Below are 24,665 nucleotides of genomic sequence, written 5' to 3'. Positions count from 1 at the left end.
TTCATTTATACTGGGATGGAGACAAGCCAATGAAGGAAGCAGCGACCAAAAGGTACCTAAATTTGACCTTGGACAAGCCAACGGATGGATAAGAGCAAATTTGTAGCTTCAGAGATGTACCTTATTACAGAAAGTATAAGTTAATATTGTTTCATTATATACAGAAATAATCCATGTTGCTTAGCAACAATTACAGCAAGCTACTCTAATGATTTTAAAAGTTTTGATTCCTCTTGAAAATGGACTAGCACCATAAGAACTGGACACCTGGAGAAACATGAGGAAAGTCTCTTCGGAAGCAGCTAGTATCTCTCGTATCTACTTTCAGCAAAAAATTAGTAAGAATCAAGAGATCAGAAACTGGATCACAGTCCTTCAATACCAAAAAACCCCAAAAAGCCTTTTAGGGCATGTATATACATATATAAATTCAGCAACTGTCAGGCACGCTTACAAAATAAAACCAGAGGCTGTTTAATTTTACTTCGAGTATTGAGAAAATCCTATTATGGTCCAGATACCCTGACAGGGAAGAGAAATTTCCTGAAACTTTGGAATTAATATGGAAACTCAACATGCTCAGTTTTTAATAATATATTTAAGAGAGACTGTGAACCAACTACTGATTAGCCTCCTGCCCTTCCTAAAGCCTATTAGCCGATTAGTAGCAAACATCTACTAATGTCCTAGAGCTCTATTATAGTTATGTTTCAAGGGACTTGCAGAGGCTTTAGTGAAAATTTATCGGGGGAAAAAGCAGCAGCAGCAGTGTAGAAAAGGAAGGAAAAAAAATCATGCAAATTCCTTAGACTTAGTCCTCCAGACTTAAAGATGGAAAAGAATCAACTTTCACCTTTTCCTTTATTGCATCAACCTGCAAAGGAATTCAGAAGGTGCAGCTTAGAAAAAAATCAAATTCCATATTGAGCATAAAAAGGTAGAATCAGCAACAAAGGTTTAGGGGAGAAACATCTAACCACTAAAAAAGGTATGAGAAAAGTGAAAATAAAGGGCATACTGGAAGCAAAACTTAGAATTTTTTTTTTTTTTTTTTTTAACTTCAGAGCTTATCGCAGAAGAGTTTATGCTAGAGTCAGTGTGAAAGAAAGCAGCTTAATCACTAGTAAAATTCACAGCACTTCGGTTAACAGCAGCTTAGAGCCAGGTCTCACAAGTTGGCATTATGCATAAGAAAAGAAGCTATTCTCATCTATGGCTAAGACACAAGGCGAATGTTTTTCCTCTTACACTGGACTTTAAGCAGTTTATACACAGAAAATGTTAATTCTTAAAAAATTATAACTAACACATGATATCTAATTAGACGGCAGCCCAAGGAAATATTCGGTTATACTGGGGGTTGTTAGTAGTGCTCTTCCCCCCACTTTAACTCAGGCATTTTGAAGAGATCAGATATGAAACTCTGATTTTAATAAGCATGTTTTGCTTTGACAAAATGGATTCTTTAGGACCATTTAAATATGTTCTATAGTATGAAAGCTAGTAACTGTTGAGGACAGGGGTAAGTAAAAAACATCTTAACATCAAAAATGGACAATAAGATGAATAAGTGAATTTTATAAAATGATTATACCCCCAGCTTGTTTAATGCACTTTTACGAAATGTGTCATTAATTGTTAACCTCCTACAATATTTTTAAATAAGGGGTTAAACTATCAAAATATTGAGAAGATTAACAGGTTATTAAGAATATAGGTGTAGCTTCCCTAGGGGAAACAGACATACATATTAAAGTCAAGAACCGACCAAACAGAAGGGAATCTACACTACTAAGTTATGGTCATCTGAGTTACAAGAATTGATTTGAGGAAGACATTATTTTGACAAAAAGGTTTCTATGAAACATTAAAAAAAAACAAAAACAAAAAAACCCATACAACATGGACATAATACTATTCGCCCCTCAGAAATACATTATGAGGTATTCTGAGGGTAAACATTCTGACAAGTTATGTTTGAGTTCCCTTTCCATTCAATGTCATTTGTGAGATATTAAAAATTACCGGAGGATAGGAATATTTTATGATCAACTAAATTACTTCTACTAGAGAAAAAAACATTTGAAAACCAAGTCTGTACATGGAATTTTACATATCCTCAAGATAATTAGTTCTCAGAGGTGCCATTACCTTTGTCAGGTATTCCTTCATGACCTGGATGAAATAGGGCATGGCAAAATCCATGATATTGTGCCTCCATGCAGTTTCCAGGACAACATCTGGCCTTAAAAGATCATAACAAGTAAAGAGACAAGCTCCAAAGCACTCTCTTTTTTCTTCCTGCAAAAACCACTGTAGGAGTTCTTCAGCCAACTCAGTATCTTTAGATTCAGAGGCATACTGCATTGCATCCTATTTAAAGGAAAGGATGAAGGTCAAACATTAAATTCAAATACACTGAACTGGTAAACTAAGTAATACAATGGGGAAAAAACCTCCCAGTTATATCATTTAAATTAAGGATTTCCTGAAAGAAAAGGAAAAGACAGGGTAAAGCTTTTTCTTTTTTTTTTTTTTTTAAACAAAGAGACGTTTGACATAAACGTTAAGACAGAATCAAGAAATCGACTTAATTATCATCTCCTCAAGCAGGAGCTTAAAGGCAGTTCTCATACTTGCAAAATCTAATACTTTTATAGACCATAACCACTTATAATATACCATTCCAGGGTTAACACAGATCATCTAGTATTTGGCTTAAGAGCCCCACCCCCACCAACTTTATTCACCTTGTACAGGCTATCTTTCTTGCACAGCTCCACACTCTGTTTCCAGCGATTGTTGCCTTTGAAGAGATAAGCAGCAATTCTTCTGAACTCAATGAGTTCATGTTTTTCCAAACGCTGAGCAAGCGAGATATTGTCAAAGTTGTCATAAGCATCTATCGATGTTCGCAGAGCCTTAAAAAATAAAACAAAGCCATTCAAATGCCAAACCAGTATTTCATTTTAGTTTAAATTTTATGTCCCATCGTTCTTGATCAATGAGCCATTACTGTATATGACTGACTGTATGTAATATGATCAATACCTTACATGATATATATGTATAATATGACTTGATCAATGAGCCATTATTGTAATACGACAGCCTAGATTCAAGAATCAAACCGCAAAGTTGTAATATAAACAAGTATCAACATTCCTCAATCTAACTGTTTAACAATAAAGCCCTTCAAGGCACTATAAAATTTCTAAAGGTACCATGTTTTTCTCCAAAGTTTTCAGTATCAAGGACTAACGCGAATGGTTATGATTGGAAGGATTTGTAATATGGAGGGTAAGGTTTTATGCTCTAGGTAAACTCCTGATACAACGCAACATGATATTCAGTCACAGAGATCAGCATGGGATCTGAGACTGAAAAAAATACCATGTTGACAGTAAGAAAGACAAAGGCAACTAGCTTAACCTTAACTTTAATTCTGTTTTTGCAAAATCCTTCACAAGGGAAAGTTTACTAAAAGACAGGTACTAATATGCTCTTGGGCAAGAAAAAGAGTGACTAAAAGAGTTAATACTGTGTAAGTTTTATGGACTAGTTTAAGAGCTCCAAAACTTTTTCAACTCAGTCTACAGTCTAGATGTTTAGGTATTTTTCTAAAGCATTAACTTGGACAAGATCTAAGCAGAATTCTGCAAACTTGGCATTTAATTAGGAGACATCAGATTTACCAATCCTGAAAACTTCACTAAATTTAGATCTGTGGCACTCAAGTACCTACTATTTACAGTCCTAAGGGATGATGGGCTTTTTGTTTTTACTGCAGAACATACCGACTTTACAACTCAATGATAACCTGAGTTTTGAGAATACATGAAAGAACCAAAAAGTTTTACCTGATAATCTTCTTCTGTAATAAAGAGGTTGTTCAGTGATTCATTCACAGATTTGTTGTTGTGGTTCTGGACTGAACGTAAATATGGTTTCACCAGTGGTAGCTGTTTAACCTTTAAAATAAGAGTTTGTTACAAATGTCGTACATTGCTAAAGTTCCATGGACAAAAGTTATCCAAGAATGTCTTAGCTCCTTGCTATGAAGTTTTGAGGTTTTAAAAATTATTACCTTGCTGAAATAATTGACTGCACGAGTATGATCCAACCGTGGAGACAGCACCATCAGCAAATCATTTAACAACAGTGGCTTGAATTCTAAGTAGAATTGTATTGCTCTGTAGTATAGTTCCACATTGGCAACCTAAAACGGCAAAAATCCATACATGAGGTAGAGTTACTTCCTAATGAGCTTTCTCTTTCTGAAGACTTTCTCTTCTGAAGAAGGTACACACCTTGGTAATGATATCTTTGAACTGCCCTTCTTTCCACGCATCAGTCGGATGATTCATCATGGTAATTATGGCATTATCATATTCTTCGTACTTGTCATACAAAAACACCAATTCTGCCCAAAGATGAGCTTGTTCTGCAGCTCTTAGCACCTGCATAAGAAAGATTTAATTGCTTTAGATACATAGGGGTCTCTAATTCTAATTAACAGCAAAAAAACCCTTTCTTTTCATTAAAATTAAAGTATTCATTTTAGCTACAGAGTTGCCTTAAAATTAAAGGTTGGTTACCTTAGGAATGTTCACTCTGGACCAGAACAGCTCCAGGTGCTCCCTCATTTTCTGTGGCTTAAACTTAGAATACAGAATAGCTAATTCGGTGAACATTCCCATATGAGCTCGCTCCAGTCCCAGTGCTGCTTCCAACATGGTTATCAGCTCTTCAAAATATCCACGATCCTAAAGAAGAGAAAAATGCAATTAAAGACAAGAATATCTGTGGCAAAAGATCTCAGTTTATACAAAAGACTCAGTTAATTACCTGATAGTAGTTGATAAGTTCCTCCAATTCATCTGCATGTACTACAATATGAAGCCCACACATTTGAGCGAGACGGAACTCTTTCCCATCTACACAGGCAAAGCAGACCTACAATTTAAAGAATTGCAATTATGTGAACTCAAGTGTAAACATGGCTGGTTAATTCAATTAATCAGTTTAAAGAACATTCCTAAATAGCATCTTAATTCTTCACTCAAACTGTTGTTTAGATTACCTCTTTCCATGTTCGAGTACTGTTAGCTTTCCTAGCTCCATCAACAGCTGCCTGATATTCACCCAGGTGAACCAGAGTAGATGCCAAGCGCCCAAAATTGGAAACATTATTGTACAACAACTTAGCAGCATCATACATTTTTTCATCATAACAGCGGTCACCAACCTGAAAAAAAAACAAAAACCATTTTCAGTAAGCCTAAACTTAATCTTCTTTCCAAAGTTACAACTCAATTTAATACTAAGTAACAATATTTTTCCTTAGAAAATTTTAGTTGCCACTTGTTGATCCTACTAAGCTAATGAAGTTGCTCAACTATTTTTACACTCCTAAAAAAAAAATCGGAACAGGAAACCCACTTGCTGGATATGAGCGTTATTTGGTCCATTGATGAACTCTTCTAACTCTGCAAGGCGGTTTGTTTTAGCCAGTGCAAATATCAATTCTGTCTCCACATAGGATTCACGAGCCTTCTTACGGGCCATCTGCAAGTACTTCACCAGTTCTTCCCAGTTTCCTAGGTATAGAAAAACAAATAAGTAAATCCAAACACTAACATACCAACATTTATCTTTTCACTGAAGCAAATGAGAATTGCTATTAATTTCCCCTTCAAAGAGACAGTATAGAGAATAACAAATATAAACAGTGAAAGGCATCAAAATAGTGAAACTTCTATTATGCCTCTGTATTATTACTGACCAAATGAATAGCTGAATCCCCTTTTTCCTTAAAGTTAGTGGATTAGAGATAGGTGAGAATTTTGAGACTTCAAAACAGAAAATTAAACTTCCCCACGGAACTTTTAAATTCACAAAACAGACTCTCTTTATCTGAACTAAGACAGAGGGCAAACAGCCATGCAGTCTCTAACTTCTACTTAATACAGAAGAGACATGTAACTTAATGCTTAGCTTAGGTACATTTTCTGAGGTGGCAAACACATAAAAGTGAGAAGTCATACCACTAGTATTGGCAGCCTGAACAACTTCCATGTAGGATGAAGGATCATCTGCTTTGATGTAAGAATCAATGGCTTCTTTCACCATTCCTTTCTGTAGCTGGGCTTTTGCAAGCTGACTCCAGACTGCAGGTTCATTGCAGCGTTCAGCAAATTCATATGCCCGATCTAAGTTTCCAATATGTTCGATCAAGACCTAGGCAACCAATTTTTAATCAGAGTTACAGTACAATGAATCTTACCACACAGCAATTACATTTAAACGGTTAGGATTTTATTGCTCTTCTATTGCCACAGCAATAAATTATGCCCATTCTCACAGGACAATACATACATTGAATCAAGACAAGGTACTACATTTAGTAAATCAACTCAGGTAATCTGTAGATTTACCTGCACTGCTGAAGTATTGACGTCAAATTTCCGAAAAATGGCAAATGCTTCTTCAAACAGCTCATTGCTGATGGCGATATTGGCAATATCTGGGGCATCATAATTATCCAGGCGGTTAATATATTCCATAACACGGGTACGGTCAGCCTTGATTGCAGTGAGGATGAGGAGGTTTTGCAGATTCCTTTAAGAAAGAAAGATTTGAATGCAATGTTTGAAAAGCTCATTAGTCATAAAGAAAAAACACTGCAGCTAAAGAGTATTTTGCCTCAGGAGGTAGGGTGACAAGAGGGTATTAGAAAAGTGAGAATTTGACAACATTCTCTAATCTTTGTCTTTGTTCCTTCTCCAAACTGACAGGCTATAATTAAAGACTAACTATAAAGAGCCAATAGACCCCTCTTCACAGGATACCTGTGTTCACTGAATACAGAGTTATCAAGGACAATTTTCTCCAGCAGTTCAATGAGTTCATTAGGAAGGTCTGCAGTCATAAAAGCCTTGACAGTTACTGACACTTCTTCAGGGTCCTGAGTCTCAGACAAGGCTGTCTGTACAACCTGCAGAGGATATACAGGGAATAAGTACTGAGAGTCAAGGTGGTTTTGATGATATTATCTAATAAGAATAAGCTGGCCTCAGTAGAAAATGAAATAGGCAGAGAAGAAGGAAAAAGATAAAATACCTTTAAATTTACCACCCAAAGGTCTTTTAACATAAATCCACATATACCTGTAATATGTATACTTTCGTTCTCTTGAAAAAAAAAAATCACCCTAATTACATAATTTCTATCTTTTCCCTGATTAAAATATTATCCATAATAACCACTCCTCATTATCACTTTAATGATTACATACAATTCAACCATACAGATGTGGCATTATATACTCAGTAATTCCTCTATTTCTGGCTATTTGCATAGTTCCCAGATGCACCAATGAACATTTTTTCTAGGAAGCTTTGTATTAACTTGGGAATTTTCCTTAGAAATGCTTCCTAAGAATGAAAAATTAATATTCTTTAATTTATTCCCTTCTATATTTATACTTCTACCAACAATTTAAAAACCATTATTAACCTTCAATTTTTAAGGTTTTAAAAAATGTTTTCAATTTTTATATAGATATAAACCCACATCTCCTTTGCAGGTCTATGCTTACTCTATTGAGATTTATTTAACATTTACCCACTAGGTCATTTGTATTTTCTCACCAATTCTTATCCTTTGCTGATTTACCACTGTCTTGAACGTTTCTAATCAACTGAGTCACTTCTTAGGTATTAATAAATAGCAATTCTTATTCATTTTATTAAATGTTTAATTTACTGTTATCCTTTTAACTATGATGAATTGAGGAAGTCTTATATAATTAAATTCTCTCTTTCGGGATGTATTTTCTTCGAGAAGATATATTTCACTTCTGTTAACATTTATGATATATATATATTTTAGTACAACTTTTATTTTCTTCTACTTTTTACTGCCATCTCTCATAGTTAAATATGATCCATTTGAGTATATTTGGTATATGATGAGGCAAAAGGTGTTATTCATAGTTAAAAAGATGAGCCTTAAACACATTTGCCAATTTTACCTGATCAATGAGAGGTCTCCTGTAAGGATTGCTTTCCAGCAGCACACTACCCCACAGTTCTGGATCCTTTCGCCGTACCAGATAGCGGGAAAGACTTTTGAAGAGGGAATTCTCATTGCAAACCTAAACGATATTAAAGATTAATTTCATGGTAAGAGATAAAACCTTTTTATAGACTGAGTTTACTTTTAAAAGGTTATTTCCTATCATTATACCTAGTTTATTTTTTTATAGCAAGAAAAAAAATCCATTACTTTTACATGTATCTTTAATAGGTCACAACCATATTTTTCTTATTAAAATTCAATCAACAGAAAAAACATACTTATTAATTTTTGGAGGCTTTTAAAAAGCACCCTGATGTGGGATCTATATTTGGACTTCATATTCTACTCTACTGGACTATCTATTCATGCACCAGGATGCCAAGTTTTAATTACAGACGCTCTGTAATGTGCTTTAATAACTGGTAGGGCTAGTGCACCTTCATAGGTTTCTTTTCAGTGTTTTACTAACTATTCTTGTGTGTTTATTTTCCCATGTGTATATGCATACATATATTCATATATTAATGTGTATGTACATAGATGCATTATATCCTAGCTCTGACCACTGAAAGACCCTAGAAGGAAATATACCTAGAGCCTAGATCTGGGTTTCTAATGGTACTCCCCACTAAAAGGGATCAAAGTTCCCCAGAAAAATGAATGATCCAGGGCTGGGGAGGGTATAAAATGAGCATGGTATAACTTGTTGGGCCAGGAAACAAAAAAGTGCTCCAAGAGCAGTGAGACCACGACACAAAGCCATGAGAGGCAGGTTTTTAGGATTTTTATCAGTCAAAACTGGAGTAATTTGAAAATCAAAACAATGGATTTATAACCCACAGATCTCATGAGTGCATGAATATATGCATGCTGACTGATAAATGTGGAGAAAGGGATAAAGCTGGAAAATCGTTATTTTGCAACCAACACATTAAGACTGGTTGAATAAGAATCAATAGATTCAAAACTGGGGGGCAGGGGAGCCATACATACACACACACACACACGCAAACACACACACACAGTAGGATTCTCGCATTGTCTTAAATGTCTCTTCACAAACTACTTAACATCTGCAAGGGGAAATATATCTGCAAGGGGAAATCTATTTATACAATAGGAGAAATTGACAACTTGATAAAAAGTGACCCCCAAAATGAAGGACAAAAGGACATTAGGTGCTTCTGCATGTTATAGCATGAGAAAAACAAAACATCACTTAAGTAATAAATTTTGGATGGAAACGTACAATCTAAATCTAATCAGGAGGAACAATAAAAGAAACTCAAAGCGAAGAACATTCTATTTTTTTAAAAAAGACCTTTCATTTATAAGAAATATACAGAATAGGTGAATCCACAGAGATGGAAGGCAGTTTGGAGGTTGTCAGGGGCTGGAAGGAGGCAGGAATGTGGAGCAACTGCTTAATGAGTACTGGATTTCCTCATGTGGCGATGAAAACTTGCAACTAGAGAGAGGTGTAGTGATTACAAACATTGTAAATGTACTAACTGCCACTGAATTGTTCCCTTTCAAATGGTTAATGTAATGTGAATTTTACCTCAATAAAAAGTTACACATAGAGAAAAAGACTATTTTTACAATTATGTCTGTCAATAAAAGACAAAGAAAGTGTAAAGAATTGTTTTGGATTAAAAGAGACAAGATAGATATGACAAGTACATGCAATATGTAATCCTAGACTGGAGGGAAAAAATTTCTTTTAAAGGACATTACTGGGTCAATTGACAAAACTGGAATAAAACAGACTGTAAAAAGTATTCTACTTGTGTCAGACTGACTGAGGTTGCCATCTACAATGTGGTTATGAAAAAGAATATCCTTATTCTAAATAAATACACAATGAAGAGGTATAAGGCCATGAGGTATGCAATTTATTCTCATATGGTTAAAAATTTAGATGTGTCTATACATACATACACACATATATAAACATATATACATATATGTGTGTGTGTACATATGAGTGTATGAGAACATAAGTGATAAAACTAGTGGGGTTAAATGTTAATGAGTGAATATAAGCTTAATCAACTACTTTGGCCAGTTTAAGTTCATAATTATCAGCAAAGTTTTTTAAAAGAGCATGTATCTTCCAAAGATGCTCCATATTACCTAAAACCACTCTGAAACTCTCAAAATTCACTAATCCAACATTATATATCAGGTTTTTAAAAAATGCAGTCTTGGGACTTCCCCGGTGGCACAGTGGTTAAGAGTCCACCTGCCAATGCAGGAGACGTGGGCTCGATCGGGGAAGATCCCACATGCTGCGGAGCAACTAAGCCTGTGCGCCACAACTACTGAGCCTGTGCTCTAGAGCCCGCGAGCCACAACTACTGAGCCCGTGTGCCACAACTACTGAAGCCTGTGCGCCTAGAGGCCGTGCTCTGCAACAAGAGAAGCCACCACAATGAGAAGCCCGCGCACCGCTCGCCACAATTAGAGAAACCCCATGCACAGCAACAAAGACCCAACACAGCCAAAAATAAATAAATAAATTTACTTTGGAAAAAAAAAAAAATGCAGTCTTCCCTGTACACGTTCAGCTAGCAGTACTCACATTAATAAGTTCCAGATCACACTGGCCACGTTCATAAGCAACACAGGCTAGATGTGGATCTCTCTTCTCACAATACTTTCCAACAACACGACTGTCATAATAAGGATTTTCCCGAAGAAATCGCTCTGGGTTGTTATTACTGTCTATGTAGATTTTGGCTAAAGCATTGTGAGTAGCAGGCTCTTCACAGCCCTCATGAATTCTAGCCTCCAGCCAAGGCAGAAGCAGTTTCAATCTAGTAAAAAAAAAAAAAAAAAAAAAAAAGGAAAAGAAACACACAAAAACACCCCACATATACACATATTATATTATAAATAGCACATTCTTGACACACTATGTAAGTACCTTACGGTCTATAATGTAGTTTCCCATACACTATTTTGAATTCTCAACACGCCTACTACAAATTGCGAAACTAAGACTTGGAGATGGTTAAATGATTTGCCCAAGATTACACAGAAGGTATATATAAGACTGTCTTTCATACTCTCCCAGATCTATCTGCTACATTATCTAGACAGGATATAGAAAAAAGAAGATTATAGGTTCATAGATTGTTCTTAAAACTGGACAAAATGGCTGGACTTTGGATAAGTTTTGTTTAGGAGTAGGATAGAGATGTGGTATGAAAAAATAGGCCTGATTATCTGAAGTTCCTTTTAATTTTCACACAAGTAACATACAACATTACCTAAAGCCAAAAGAAATAGTACCCTAAATATATACTGGGAACAAAATCCGGTAGCTTTAGAAGCTCTAGCTTTAATACCTCTAGCAGTCATACAATCACTCCACCAAGGGCCATAGTTTTGCTAAGTTATAACTTATATTTCAATGGTCCAGATGACCAATACTCTTTTACCATGGTTTAAATAACAAAATTGTTACAACCTATAATCACTTTAGTCTCAAACTTTAAAAATTTCTCAAACATTTTCTGAATGTTTGAAACATTCAGATGTAAACTCTATGAATACCATTAGCAGAACACCTGTACCACCTCAGGTTAAAATTAAACCCCATTCTTGATAATCTTTTCATAGCTACAGTAACCTCCTATTATTATACCAACCTCCTACTATTATACCAACCCACTAACCTCATTTACTACGTCAGCACTTTCTGAACACAAAATGTCCCGGCTAAAAAAAGACTTCACGGTATAAGTATTAGAAGCACTCACACTATGTTCTCCTCTACTGGAAATGCATAATTCATATTATCATATCAAGGTTCAATTTAAATATGAGTTTAATCCAGAGTTACACAGGGAACTCTTTTCTTTTGTCATGCTTGAGAAGAATTTATCAGAGAAGAATTAGTTATTAAATATGGTGGTATCATACCTAACCAAAAGGAGTCTTTTTACATAGTTTACATTAAAAACATATAGCTACATGGTTTGACTCTGTGTATAAACATGCAAAGAAGGTGATCAACTAGATTAACAGATATTCTATATGACAGCTGTAATAGTTCAGAAAACAGGTTTTTTTTTTTTTCAGAAATAGAGCAAGCTACAGCTAGCTTATCACTTCTAAATTAGGTATCTCCAGGGAATTAAGGTCCATGAGTTACTGAGTAGCTTTTAGGCAACTGACAGGTCATACTTCTATTCATTACCAAGCTAAAAGAGACTAATAATTTATCTTTAGTTATGAAGATTAAAACAGTACTACACCTGTTCCTTTTTTCAACCTCAGCAACAAGCTCATCAGTAGAGAATTGACCTCTTACAACAAGAATCAAGTTTTTAATGACATCTTCAGAGCAATCAACATCAAGTAATCCTCCAATAACCACAGGAAGTCGACTTGGATTCACCTATGGTTTAAAAAAAAAAAAAAGAAGAAGAATGTCATTACGTTACTAATAAGCAAAACCAAAAGGAGTTTTAAAAAATAAAACTCATTTCCCTCTTCAAGCTCAGTTTTAAAATTCAGTAATAAACTGAGTCTAAATTTACAACTAGACAAAGAAACTTAGCAGGAAGTCTGCCTTGGTTAATTAATTACTTCAGCATTGCTCCAAAGGACAAATAAGTCCAAAGAAGCTAAAGTCACAGAATGACTGTGAAAACAAAAGGCCTCCATCATAGCAAAACTGCCTTTCTATTTCTGGAGTTAGAAGGTGAAGTTTCTAATATCTTTATTTAAGATGGTTTTAATACTATGCTTTGCAGCCTATGGCCTCCATACGGATACCACAAAGGCTATCAAATAAGTAGGGTGTAGGCCACTCAATTTTTTCAACTACAGCAGTTCTGTTTTGTTTTACCTACTTGGAATGCACGTAAAATTTTAATCAAAGAAAGGATTCTGCTGGAAAAAAAAAAAGTTGAAAGCCATTGTAGCAGACCACTCTTACTGGACACAGAGTTTCAAAAAGATGAAGATTTCCAGTGTGAGCAGTAAGATCTACAAGATTATATTTTAAAGTTATCTAAGTATTACTTACCTTCTGTACATATATCTCTATATACTTTTGAAGATTATTTCTATATAAATAGAGCACCAAATCATGGACAAAGTCAAATCGATCACACACAATGATAAGTGGTAACTGATCTGTTAGCTTTGCTTCCTGGAAAAAAAAAAAGAAACCTTAATTTTCTTCTTCTGTGAGTTTATCAGTATAAAATATGAGAATCTGTTCTACACTTGTGGGAGAGGCTCACATAAACTTGGCTATTCTTCAAAGTGCCCAACCCAGTTTCCATAAATTTTTATGAAGTAATACCTAGAGTCACAGCAAAATACCAGGTCCTTTCCACATACAATCCTTTACAAAAAAAGTAACAAGACTTGTGAGCCATCAGTGGCGCTCAGGATATAAAATCATCACACTGGGACTTTCATTAATAGTAACAACTGAATTTGTAGTTGATTTAAGAGGTACAGTCACACTGTCAAAATTAGGCATATTGGCTCACTTTTGTTTCAAACTGATGACTTGTTTTTTACCCCTCCCCATTCCAATCTACATGGCCGTCTTCTAACACTGTTATAATGAAGCCTAAAAGAAGCAGCACGATAGTGATGGCCATGAATTTAAATATACCACATGTTGCTATAAAAAAAAAAAAAGGTTTAAAAGATAAAAAGCATTTAAAGCATCTTTAAATTGCCAACTGCTTTTACCGTTACAAATACCAAGCTATAATCCTACTTACAGATTGACATAGATGTTATAGACAGGTAGGTAACACCTGTACTGGGCATTTACCTGATACATGTCCTGTTACATTCCACAGACATTAGGTACAGCACAAAAAACAACAGTTTCCATCAGGAATTCATTTATATACAGTGAAACATTCCTCAGTAAATGATTCCTCTATGGATTGTCTACTGAAGAAGAAGAACTAAGCAGGACAGGACTTTCCTCAATGACAGCCACAAAAAACGTTATTTGCAAGGTTAGAATAAATCCTAAGTCTAGCACTTATAAAGTCACCCAATTATAAACAATTATAATTAGTCTATGAAGTGTTCAGAGAACACTAAACTAAATCTGGAGTCATAAGAAATCCTGAATTAAACAAACAAAAAAATGGCTGTAAATCTGAAGTGGAAGTCCAGCTGCAGATTTTTCCCATCAAGGAAAGTCTAAAGCAAGTATTATTTAGCACCATGGAAACTCTGTACTAAGAGCTGCTATAATCATTTCTAAAGAGAATGTTTGATCTACCTATGCAAAAGATTTTAGCAGGCCAAGTTTTTCCTACTAAACAAACATCAATATACTAATCTTCTTTATCTTGTTTAATATACATATAAAATATTACCTTCTGCATTTTACCATTTAGGGAGAAAACATACTTGGCAAGTAATCTAAGATTACTTAGGTATTCTAGTCTCACGCGTGGGTGGTTTAAGATTTCTGCTGCAAAAGACAACTATTTGTATTCACAAAGAAAATTTAAATTTGAAAAAAGCAGACAAAAACTGGGATACTTTCTTGATTACCTAAATTTGCATATGATTTCATATATGAAAATAATGCTATTAATATTTTAAATTTTTATTTAAAGGTTACCCTTTAGGTATTATGATTAGAGATTTTAGGATCAAAATTGCAATTATATAAACATATTCAGGTTTTCTTAAACATAAAGTTTGGAGATATAGCAGGGAACAAAGTAAGCATTCCCCAAAGAGACTTACATTCTAGTGGGAACAGACAATGCTAAGTGTTATAAAGAAAAAGAGAACAAGACAAGGGGGAAGTGAGGATGGAACAGGAATAGATTTTATTTTAGACAGGGTAATCTGAGACATCCTTTCTCGTGACATTTGACTGGAAATCTGAAAGAAGGTAAGGGAGCAGGTCATGAAGGTCTGAGAGGTAAGTGGGAAAGGGCACAAGCAAAGGCCCTGGGGCAGCAGAGGGTTTGGGGAGTTCCAGGAATAGCAAGCAGGCCAGTGAGGTTGAAACAAAACCTGGAAAATAAGATCAAAGGTAGCAAGAGGCATGAGTCTAAAGACCAGTTTTACATTTTCTACGCAAGGCTACAGTTCCACAAGGTTAGGGCACGAGCCAAATAATGCTACTGACACTATTTCATCCTGCTTACAGGCTACGTTAAAGGAGAATTCATATGCTATCAATCTCTGTATTCCTGGTGGCTAGCATGTAATTGGCACTTGTCTAATGTTCAAGATTAGATTCAGAGAAGTATTTTTCTTATTATCACAGTTTGCATACAACACCAGTTATAATACAGCTAGTAACTCCAAAATGAAGTTTAATAACAGTGATGATGAAATGTAGCAACCCGCTACAAACTACAGATCAATAAGGAAAGTGAGTAAATGGTTTAGTATGTTCATTCTCATTACTGGGGTGAAAGGCTGAATATCCAATAGTAGCATATTAGCACTGAGCTCCCATCTCAGATTATTTAATGATAAGAGACTAGGTTTTTTCCAGGCTGGTATTAAAATTCCTTCAAGGAGTCAGGAATAACTTAAAACCAAAAAGAAACAAAACTTGCCTGCTAGAAAGGCTGACAATACCTTATTTCCAAGGCCCACCAACACAGCTTATTAACCACCGTTATCACTTGAACACCTATGGCATACAAGGTACTTGATAAACACAGCTTGTGGTTGAAGAAACCAAGGCTGAGGCACCTTAGTTAACTGGCCTGAGGTTAACAGCTTTATAGAAAGAAAAGGAATTTGAACCACGTCTGACTTTTCAAAAGCCCATAATTCACATCCACTCTCCTCTATTAGACTTGTATCCAATTCACAAGTATGGAGGGGGATTCCTCACCTAATTAGATCTCATGGGATAAGCAATGTAAGACGGCCACATCCTAGTTTCCTGAGGGTTTTTTATGAAGCTCAAGGTCATCATAATTAGGTGAAAATAGTTAACTTAGTCCTGCTTTACATATATATGACAACTCAAATATTACAACCCAATGCTCAAGAAATTACAATTGAAGCATAAAAGCGGAGAGCTTAATGAAAACAAATCAGTGTGGATCTGGTAGTATTTTTAAAAAAAGGAAACAGTACTGTTACTCAAAGGAGGAACTGGACTGGTGTCATGGGTACACTAGTCAAGCATAGAGAATCAAATCTTTCTCATTTGGACGTTTTTTCTCTGACACCAGGAAGTCATGGGTTCAAACATATACTAGCCAGGCTCCTCAGAATATTGATGATGGCCAAGACATTATAAAGCTATACTTCTGGGGAATGTTTATCTTTTAATCTAAAACATAGGGCAACTTCAGCACTTTAACTACATCATTACACTAAAACACCTAAGGGTTTAGCTATTTAACCTAGGTATTAAGTTCTTCAGAAGAATCAGCTAAAACAACTACAGATTATCTAAAAATGGTCAGTGTAGGAGTAAGAAAAGCCTGTTCTTTCCTACTGAATTGCACAATGAACATTTTGGTTTTAGTTTCAATCTAAAATTCTTCCAGAAGAAAAAAATACTTAAGAACTTTATATACAATCTCTGGAATCATTTAATATATTTTTAATATAAATGTAAAGTACGTAAATATGTATTTTGGGGGGATCTGAATGTTCTGTAGTTTTCCTAATTTTTATAAACGACTACCAATTTTAAAGTCTTACCTTCCTCACAAAGTAATTAGTAGGTATGAGGATAAAGGTAAAGTTAAGTTAACCATTAAACAAAAATTAACTGCCCTCAGGTATGCTGTAAAGGTCTAAGAATCTTTAAACAATTACTCTTCATTCCAACACAGGCAGTTCTTACTTCTCCATAACCAAATTCGTGTCACAAAGCTGAGGGTTTTTTTGTTCGATTGTACCTTCAATTTATGAATTACACATGATTAATATTTAGTTTCTAGAGTTAGGCTAATCAAAGACAGAGATTAACGTATGTCCTTTAACAACAGAACCCTTTGCATATAATACAGGCCCCTTAAAATAACACTGAGGGCAAGCTGATCTTAATATTCAAAAAGAGCCTAAATGATATATATTCTAAACACTGAGCATCTACAATCACTTTAGAAAAATTTTCTTCTAAAATTAAAGTGAAAGAAAGGAAATTCCTTAGAGATAGTGTTATTTTCCTCTTCATTTAAACAGATGGTCATTCTTAAGTATTACTTACCAATTTCCTTCCTTATTTCAAAGGAAACCACAGAATATTAAATTTGGAAGAAATAATTCAGCATACAATTTGAGAATGCTAAGAATTTCACTTTTAGGGGCAAAAAATATTTTAAAACTGTGAGCAAACCTTTGCAGAACTGCCGATCTTCAACCCAACCAGAAAATGCATTACTCTTACCTTGAGAAAATTCTTGACTCGCTCAGGATCATAGCAGTTGCTTTCTCTGCAGATTCTTTCTACTTCTTTGATCTGCCCTGTCTTGCAAGCTGCCTGAATATATTTAAAGTGCACATCTGGGTCCTGACTAAAGTTAACAATGGATCCCAGAAAATAAAAAAGACCTTAAAGAAACAAATAATTGAAATTAAGCACAGGTGTACCTTTGAGAATGACAGACCTGAAAAATACTTAAGCAATTAAAAAACATTATGTCAATTATACCTCAATTTAAAAAACAAGCAAAAACCCCCACAGTTATATTGAATAGTCCCAAATAAAAACTGGTTGCTCAAAAAGCTCAATAAGAATATTAAATAGTCCACTAATCAGTTCAATAAATGGATTTGTACTTTAATCCCTACAGAACAGAAAATTCAATGTTTTCTAGTAGTTGAGAAATAGGAGACAGCTACTTAATATCAAAGCTAATTATCATACCATATTCCATATGAGAAATTTTAAATGAAGTCCACTATAGCAGGTGTTTCTCTATACGCAGTTAATAGGAAACACACAAAAGTAGCTTAAAAAGAATTTAACGCAGTGTCGTTCAACAGAATTTTCTGCCATGATGCAAATATTCTGTATCTACACTATCTAATACAGTAGCCACTAACCACACGTGGCTATTGAGCACCTGAAATGTAGCTAGTGTGACTGAAGAACTAAATTTTTAATTGTATTCAATTTTAATTACTTTAAATTTACATAGCTACATGTGGCTAGTGGCTACTGTACTGAATGAACAGTATAAATGTAGTGCACAGTTAACACAGAAACTGAAAAAATTAAGAAAACTAGTAGGAATCACTTATTCCTTCTGTCTAGAGCAGTACTACAAGAAGAGGGAAGAAAAGGTAAGTAGAGACCAGATATTTAGCTAATGAACCTAAAAGCCACCAACAGTGATTACATTAATACTCAGCATAGGGCTTCCCTGGTGGCGCAGTGGTTGAGAGTCCACCTGCCGACGCAGGGGACACAGGTTCGTGCCCTGGTCCAAGAAGATCCCACAAGCCGCGGAGCGGCTGGGCCCGTGAGCCATGGCTGCTGAGCCTGCGCGTCCGGAGCCTGTGCTCCGCAACGGGAGAGGCCCGCGTACCGCAATAAAAAAAAAAAAAACTCAGCACAACAGTGGTTCTCAACTGAGGGCAAGATGGTTTTCTTCCCAGGAGACATTGAGCAAGGTCTGGAGACATTTTAGTGGTCACAATTGGTGGAGCTAATGCTGCTGGCATCCAGTGGACTGAAGCCAGCAATGCTGCTAAATATCCTGCATGCATACAAAAATGTACCCGCCAACACAACAAATTATCCAGCCCAATATGTCTGTATCGCTGAGGTTGAGAAAACCTGCTACAGGGACAAGTCACAAAATTTCCTTGGCTAGAATCATTTGCCATTATAAGAGTCAGACAATATAAACACAATCATTACATACCTGATTAGTATTTTCATCTTATACAATTATGACAAAGCTACTACATATATTTGTATCTTAAAATTTTGCCTTTAATTCACCTATAAAATATCCATGCAGACAGTCTTCTTCACCGCATGTCCCTGGAACCTGGTATAGAACATGCCTGACAATAGTTACTGAATAAGACGACTTAAAATATCCCATCAAAGTAAGCTTGTAGAAAGAATTTCCAACAGCCTATGACACTGTCCGTTTAACAATAACCCTCTTGGCTACCTTAAATAATTTAAAACAACTCAAACTCCTAATTACCTTCAAAACTCTTGAAAGATTCAAAAAGTTCAATCAGAGACTGAGTGGACAGTTGTTCGTGATACTTAGAAGCCACTTGCACACAGATCTGTAGATTCTGACGAATATTGGCAGATAGCATGGCTCTGAGGCATTCCAGGGAGTCTTCTACTGATAAGGACCCAAAGTAATTCACTAACCACTAGAGGACAAATAAGTAAATAAATAAATGAAACAATGTTAAACCTAATGGTGGTATGAAATTATTATCATTCAGTAACACAAACACATTTTCGGTACACCAATTAATCATAACTAATAGTTAGGTAAGAGCCTAAAATACCTCAGGGTTAAGAAGATGGGTATGAACAACCGCACGCTTTATATCATATAAGTCAGTGAAGTGTTCTAAAGCACGCTGCAGGAGGCCCGCCTTCTCACACAGCTGAGCGATATGAGCCCGGTCATAATGCGTGAACATCTGATTCCCTAGAATAGCATCTGCGACCTATAAAACCATAAAAAGGATGAGTTTATTTTACTACTCCATTTATATCAGTAACTCTATATGCAGATTACATATTAAGATTCAACAGTGAATTAATTGGTAAAGGAGAGAAAGTACAAAAGAATGTTAGCTAAATTTTCTAAAATGAGGAACAGGCATGTCAGTAGCTTCAAATAATCTAAGAAGCTCTGAATAACTACAAAAGCAGTGTTGGACACATGCCTAGAAAGCATGAAAACACGTACTTGAGGTGCATGCATAAGGTTCATCTCAAGCAACCTTGTCTGTAAAGGACCTTCAGATGGGCGATTATTCTTCAGTGCATCAAGCAAGAATGCAGTACACTGCTGAATTAGATTGTATTCCATAAACACATCGACAATCTGCAAAAAAAAGATTTAAAGGAAATTGTTTTAAGATACTTAAAAACTGCTTTATGATACTGTTGACAATATATGTAAATGAAAGGAAATGAAACATTATCTCTTTCTTCACATATAAAACACTGCCAGATCAAATCCCAGATTTAAAGAATATTATTTGGACAGCATAACGTCATAATTTAAGAGTAAGTTTTTGTCTTCTGGAGTTACTTTTAGTTCTAGTAAAAACAACCACAAAATATTTCAAGATACTATATAATAGAATATAAATTGATAGATTTAAAATTTTGATGACTGATTGATTGATGCATGCATGCATGCCACGCCACACGGCATGCAGGACCTTAGTTAGTTCCCCGACCAGGGATCGAACCCGTACCCCGTGTGGTGGAAGCACGGACTCCTAACCACTGGACCGCCAGGGAATTCCCTGATGAACTATTTAAAATATACAAAAGCATAAAAATGAAAGAGTCTGTGACTCCCACTTCATATATGCATCTCTTCCCTCTCCCTTCACCTAGTGGCAGTGGTTATCCTTTGTGTTTTATTATTCCCATATATTTTTCATATTTTTAACACATATACCACTCTAAATGAGATGGTATTTGTTCTGCATGTTTTAGAACTGTATATAGATGGTATCTGACTGTCCACTCTTCTGCAACTTGCTTTTTTGGTAACGTACTTAAGGTTTATCCATGTAGATCAACACAGCTCTAATTTCTACAAATAAAAAAGTTAACCCATTCTTCTCCAAAGTTGTTTAAACTCAGATCTCCCCCATTCTCTATACTTCTACAAAATACATTTTAACTCCTTTACCTGTGTGATATCAGCAAGAGGTTCTTCATCCTGAACTAACATTTGAGCAAACTGCTGCCCCTGATCTGGACTGATTCGCATAACATTTCTCAGCAGAAAGATCCAGTCTGGAGTATATCCAACCTACAAAGAGACAAAAACTTAAGCCCTGCTACAAAGTTCCATTTTTATATCATTTAAAGGCTTTTTCTGCAATAGAATCTTGCTACTACAGACAGAGCTAATGGTGAAAATACAAATTCAGTTTTAACTTCGATGCTCAATTTGATCTTGGTTTATACAAGACAAATAGACACCTTGGTGATAACATATTTGAACAAATAGCTATACATTTTTATAATTGGCTTATTCAGTCTCATTGACCACCAAAAAAATCTGTTCTAACAGGTTAAACATGCCCTAGCAGCTTAAAGCCATGCAAGAGTAACTGTCTCCATTTTTGAAGTGTAATTCTATATGTGAGCCATAACAGCATTTTTATACTTTTCCAAGTAATTATAAATATTTAAGGAAATTCACTATTAAAGTCACTGAGAGTTACTATAAGCTAATTTCTCTCTTAATGTTTTAATGAATTTATGTGGAGAATCTGTTTCATTGAACTCACTTTTTTAGCATATAAAACAATCTTCTGGACTTGACCTGTTTCTGCAAAGCACTGAATGACTTTATTTGGCACATTAGCCCTTAGGTACACACTAAGTGCCAATGTAGGGTCCACAGATTTCACAAGGTCTCCCAGTTCTTCAGAGCATTCCAGCTGTCCAAAGGAAAAAGAGACTGTTTAGTAAGCCATGAGCTGCTGTATAAATCAGCAATTGACACTACTTCCACTATAAATAAAAACTAACATGACAGGCACTTAGTTTCTCAGTTGTCCCAGAATGTATTATAAATATGCAGGGGTTGTGGTCATAAAGACTCTTGATTTTTTAATTAATTAATTAATTAATGTATTTTTTTTTTTTGGCTGTGTTGCGTCTTCGTTGCCATGTGCAGGCTTTCTCTAGTTGCGAAGAGCGGGGGCTACTCTTCGTTGTGGAGCACGGGCTTCTCATTGAGGTGGCTTCTCCTATTACGGAGCATGGGTTCTAGGCGCACGGGCTTCAGTAGTTGTGGCTCGCGGGCTTCAGTAGTTGTGGCTCGTGGGCTCTAGAGTGCAGGCTCAGTAGTTGTGGCACACGGGCTTAGTTGCTCCACGGCATATGGAATCTTCCCGGACCAGGGCTCGAACTCGTGTCCCCTGCATTGGCAGGCGGACTCTTAACCACTGCGCCACCAGGGAAGCCCAAGACTCTTGATTTTGTATTCACAGCAATAACTCAGAATTCTCCACACATTCTACTTAATCAAGGATAAAAACCCACCAAGACTTCACACATACAGATACTACCAATTACCTTGTTAGGAATATAAATACTTAAAAAGCAGAATCTTGCTCCTCTAACAATTGAGAGTATTCAGATATCAGACCCACATGGTCTTAATTTTTCAAGAATAATGCAGCTCCTAATGTAATGTTATGAAATGAAACTCTGATATTCAAGGAGCCAGATGAAGCTTACCATAAAGACCATTACTAAAATTAGGGTATAATCTGTATGTCTGAAGGATCTAAGCTTCATTATCTTCTTGATTTTTGGATTTAAGGTTATAAAGCAGGACATTAATTTCAAGAGGTCAAACAGATAAAAATTTTAGAATTTTTAGGTGGTATACATGCAGATACCCTCCTCTGTACTATTCAACCTGCCTTAGTCAGCTGCCCAATCTGGAAAGCAGCTTCTCTAAAAGAGTTCTGCTTTATATACTAGAGTTGATTTTCTATGATTATCACCAACATTCAATGAGAAGTTCTCTCAGAGTCTACACCTCTCAACCAAACACGCTAACTAATGAAGAGTTGACCAGTGTCCTTTTTACCACAAATGAATCCTATGTGACCGTTCGCCAAGAAAGGTAATGATACCCAAAAAGCTTTCACACTTATATTGGTCAACCCAGTTACCTTGGTTGTTCCCATCCTCCCTTATCTTAAGCAATTAGGATGGACCTCAAATACTCGCTATGTGGCTAGTAACTATTCTTCAGCAGACTCCTGTCCAAGCATCCCAACTCCGAAGTACTATCCTCCAATATCCTGTAAGACTGCCAGAAGCTGGGTCAAGAAACAAGGACTTACAATTAGTAATGTAAAAATATAACCAACATAACACTAAAGCCAAAAGGTCTAACATTAAAAGTTATTCACTACTTAGAGTGCTATAAACAGTACCACCTCAGTTCTTGACACTGGCATAAGACATGGCAATTCAATATTGCCACTTTGTGGAGAAAGGCTTTCTATGGTGGTATGAAAGGAATAATATCACTAAAGGATTGTTTAAACTTGTTAGTTGCCTTACAAATAAGCCACATTTTCCATAATGTGCTCCAGAAAACATAATACCATTAGATACTCTACGCAAAAAGAAATTAGTAAGTACTGAGTGAATTTAAAAGGCATAGAGAAATCTTACAGTAAAGAAAGCTGGTTAACAAGTTTTTAAAGATTTATAGTTAAATAATTTCAAGAAACTAAGTTAAATATTTTTTCATGTAATGCCAATTAACATTCTGTGAAATCTCTTTGGGAATCTATACCACCGCTAATTAGACAGCCCTGCTGTCTTGTTAACGTATTTCCGAGCCAACATTTTATATAACATGTTTCCCTTGCACACCCAAACATGGTTACTAGCAGCAAATATCACAGTTTTGATACCTGAGAAGTTCTACAAGAAAAGATATGATGTTGTATGGTTGAAACTACTGGGCATATCACGTGTGGGATGTGGGAGAAAGGAATACATTCTTAGGTCCAAGTGAGTGTTACATACGTTGACAAATATGAATGCGCAAAGCGTCTCACACTAAGCTTTTCCTAAAGCAAAAGGATAGCAATTTGCTTCCAGATTAGTAGTTTTAACCACCAAGCAAGTAATCCTGGATTCCATTTTAAAAGATATCCTACCCTCAACATGCCACAAAATAAATACATTTTCAAAAGGAAATAAGTTTATGTATCTCATGCAATGTTTATTCTTGTTCTATTCCTACAAGCAATAAATAATGGATGGAGATGTTCTGGCACAGCCTATGTTTTTAACTTGCTAACATAGTATTTAATCAAAGCAAAAATATGTTAACAGAAGTTAATATACCTTATCTTCTTTTAACCATTTCTCCAAAAGCTGTTTCCGCCCTTGCTGAAGTACAGGCCTACACAGTTCTAAGGATTCATATTTGTTTAGCTGGCCCTGGTCCAAAAGGATTCCAAAGTACTGAAGTAGGGGAGAAGTTTGACCTGGCTGAGCTGGAACACTCTGGAACCGACGGATGGTGTCTGGGGTACGAAGGATTCCCTTTAAGAAACAGAAATGTTACAGACTCCTTTTAAAGATGATCCAACATCACACGAATAACTCCATGGGGCTCTTAAGTCAATTTTAAAGGCATGATTCCATCTACTAAAACCAAACCTCAAATCTTCAATATATTGAATAGTAAAGATTCAGTCACACTTCTGGTTCAACGTTATGAGATTATCCTGAATCAGGAACATACCAACCTAATTATAATAATGTCAATGTGTAAGACAATAATAGTTACAACTAGCTATTATTCCAGGTTCACATTAGGTTAAGTGGAAATTTCATTACACTGGTCAGGGAGTAAGGTGTTAATTCAGTC

At 35.7% G+C, this 24,665-nt stretch overlaps 1 protein-coding gene across 8 annotated transcripts in view; it reads right to left on the bottom strand.

The window, feature by feature from the left end:
* The window catches only part of CLTC (clathrin heavy chain), a 62,292-nt gene that overhangs the window by 6,274 nt on the left and 31,353 nt on the right, over positions 1-24,665 (bottom strand). For 6 of the 8 annotated variants that reach the window (XM_032616596.1, XM_032616595.1, XM_032616601.1 and 3 more), the window contains 23 exons: positions 24,137-24,337; positions 21,541-21,693; positions 20,934-21,056; positions 19,971-20,108; positions 19,561-19,725; positions 19,239-19,419; positions 17,462-17,625; positions 13,124-13,249; positions 12,348-12,490; positions 10,667-10,901; positions 8,036-8,158; positions 6,852-6,997; positions 6,438-6,621; positions 6,048-6,240; positions 5,443-5,600; positions 5,084-5,248; positions 4,849-4,956; positions 4,599-4,766; positions 4,311-4,460; positions 4,088-4,219; positions 3,861-3,971; positions 2,751-2,921; positions 2,152-2,373 (listed from right to left, as the gene is read on the bottom strand). In XM_032616596.1, the coding sequence (XP_032472487.1) occupies positions 2,152-2,373; positions 2,751-2,921; positions 3,861-3,971; positions 4,088-4,219; positions 4,311-4,460; positions 4,599-4,766; positions 4,849-4,956; positions 5,084-5,248; positions 5,443-5,600; positions 6,048-6,240; positions 6,438-6,621; positions 6,852-6,997; positions 8,036-8,158; positions 10,667-10,901; positions 12,348-12,490; positions 13,124-13,249; positions 17,462-17,625; positions 19,239-19,419; positions 19,561-19,725; positions 19,971-20,108; positions 20,934-21,056; positions 21,541-21,693; positions 24,137-24,337 (3,660 nt within the window). Of the gene's footprint in view, positions 1-853; positions 875-2,151; positions 2,374-2,750; positions 2,922-3,860; positions 3,972-4,087; positions 4,220-4,310; positions 4,461-4,598; positions 4,767-4,848; positions 4,957-5,083; positions 5,249-5,442; positions 5,601-6,047; positions 6,241-6,437; positions 6,622-6,851; positions 6,998-8,035; positions 8,159-10,666; positions 10,902-12,347; positions 12,491-13,123; positions 13,250-17,461; positions 17,626-19,238; positions 19,420-19,560; positions 19,726-19,970; positions 20,109-20,933; positions 21,057-21,540; positions 21,694-24,136; positions 24,338-24,665 lie in introns of all 8 variants that reach the window. The other 2 variants (XM_032616598.1, XM_032616594.1) reach the window with 1 other exon arrangement.

Source organism: Phocoena sinus, chromosome 20 (assembly GCF_008692025.1).
Source record: "Phocoena sinus isolate mPhoSin1 chromosome 20, mPhoSin1.pri, whole genome shotgun sequence".
Lineage (NCBI taxonomy): Eukaryota > Metazoa > Chordata > Mammalia > Artiodactyla > Phocoenidae > Phocoena > Phocoena sinus.
The sequence above is the reverse complement of the archived record's forward strand: the minus strand, read 5'-3'. Positions and strand labels throughout refer to the sequence as shown.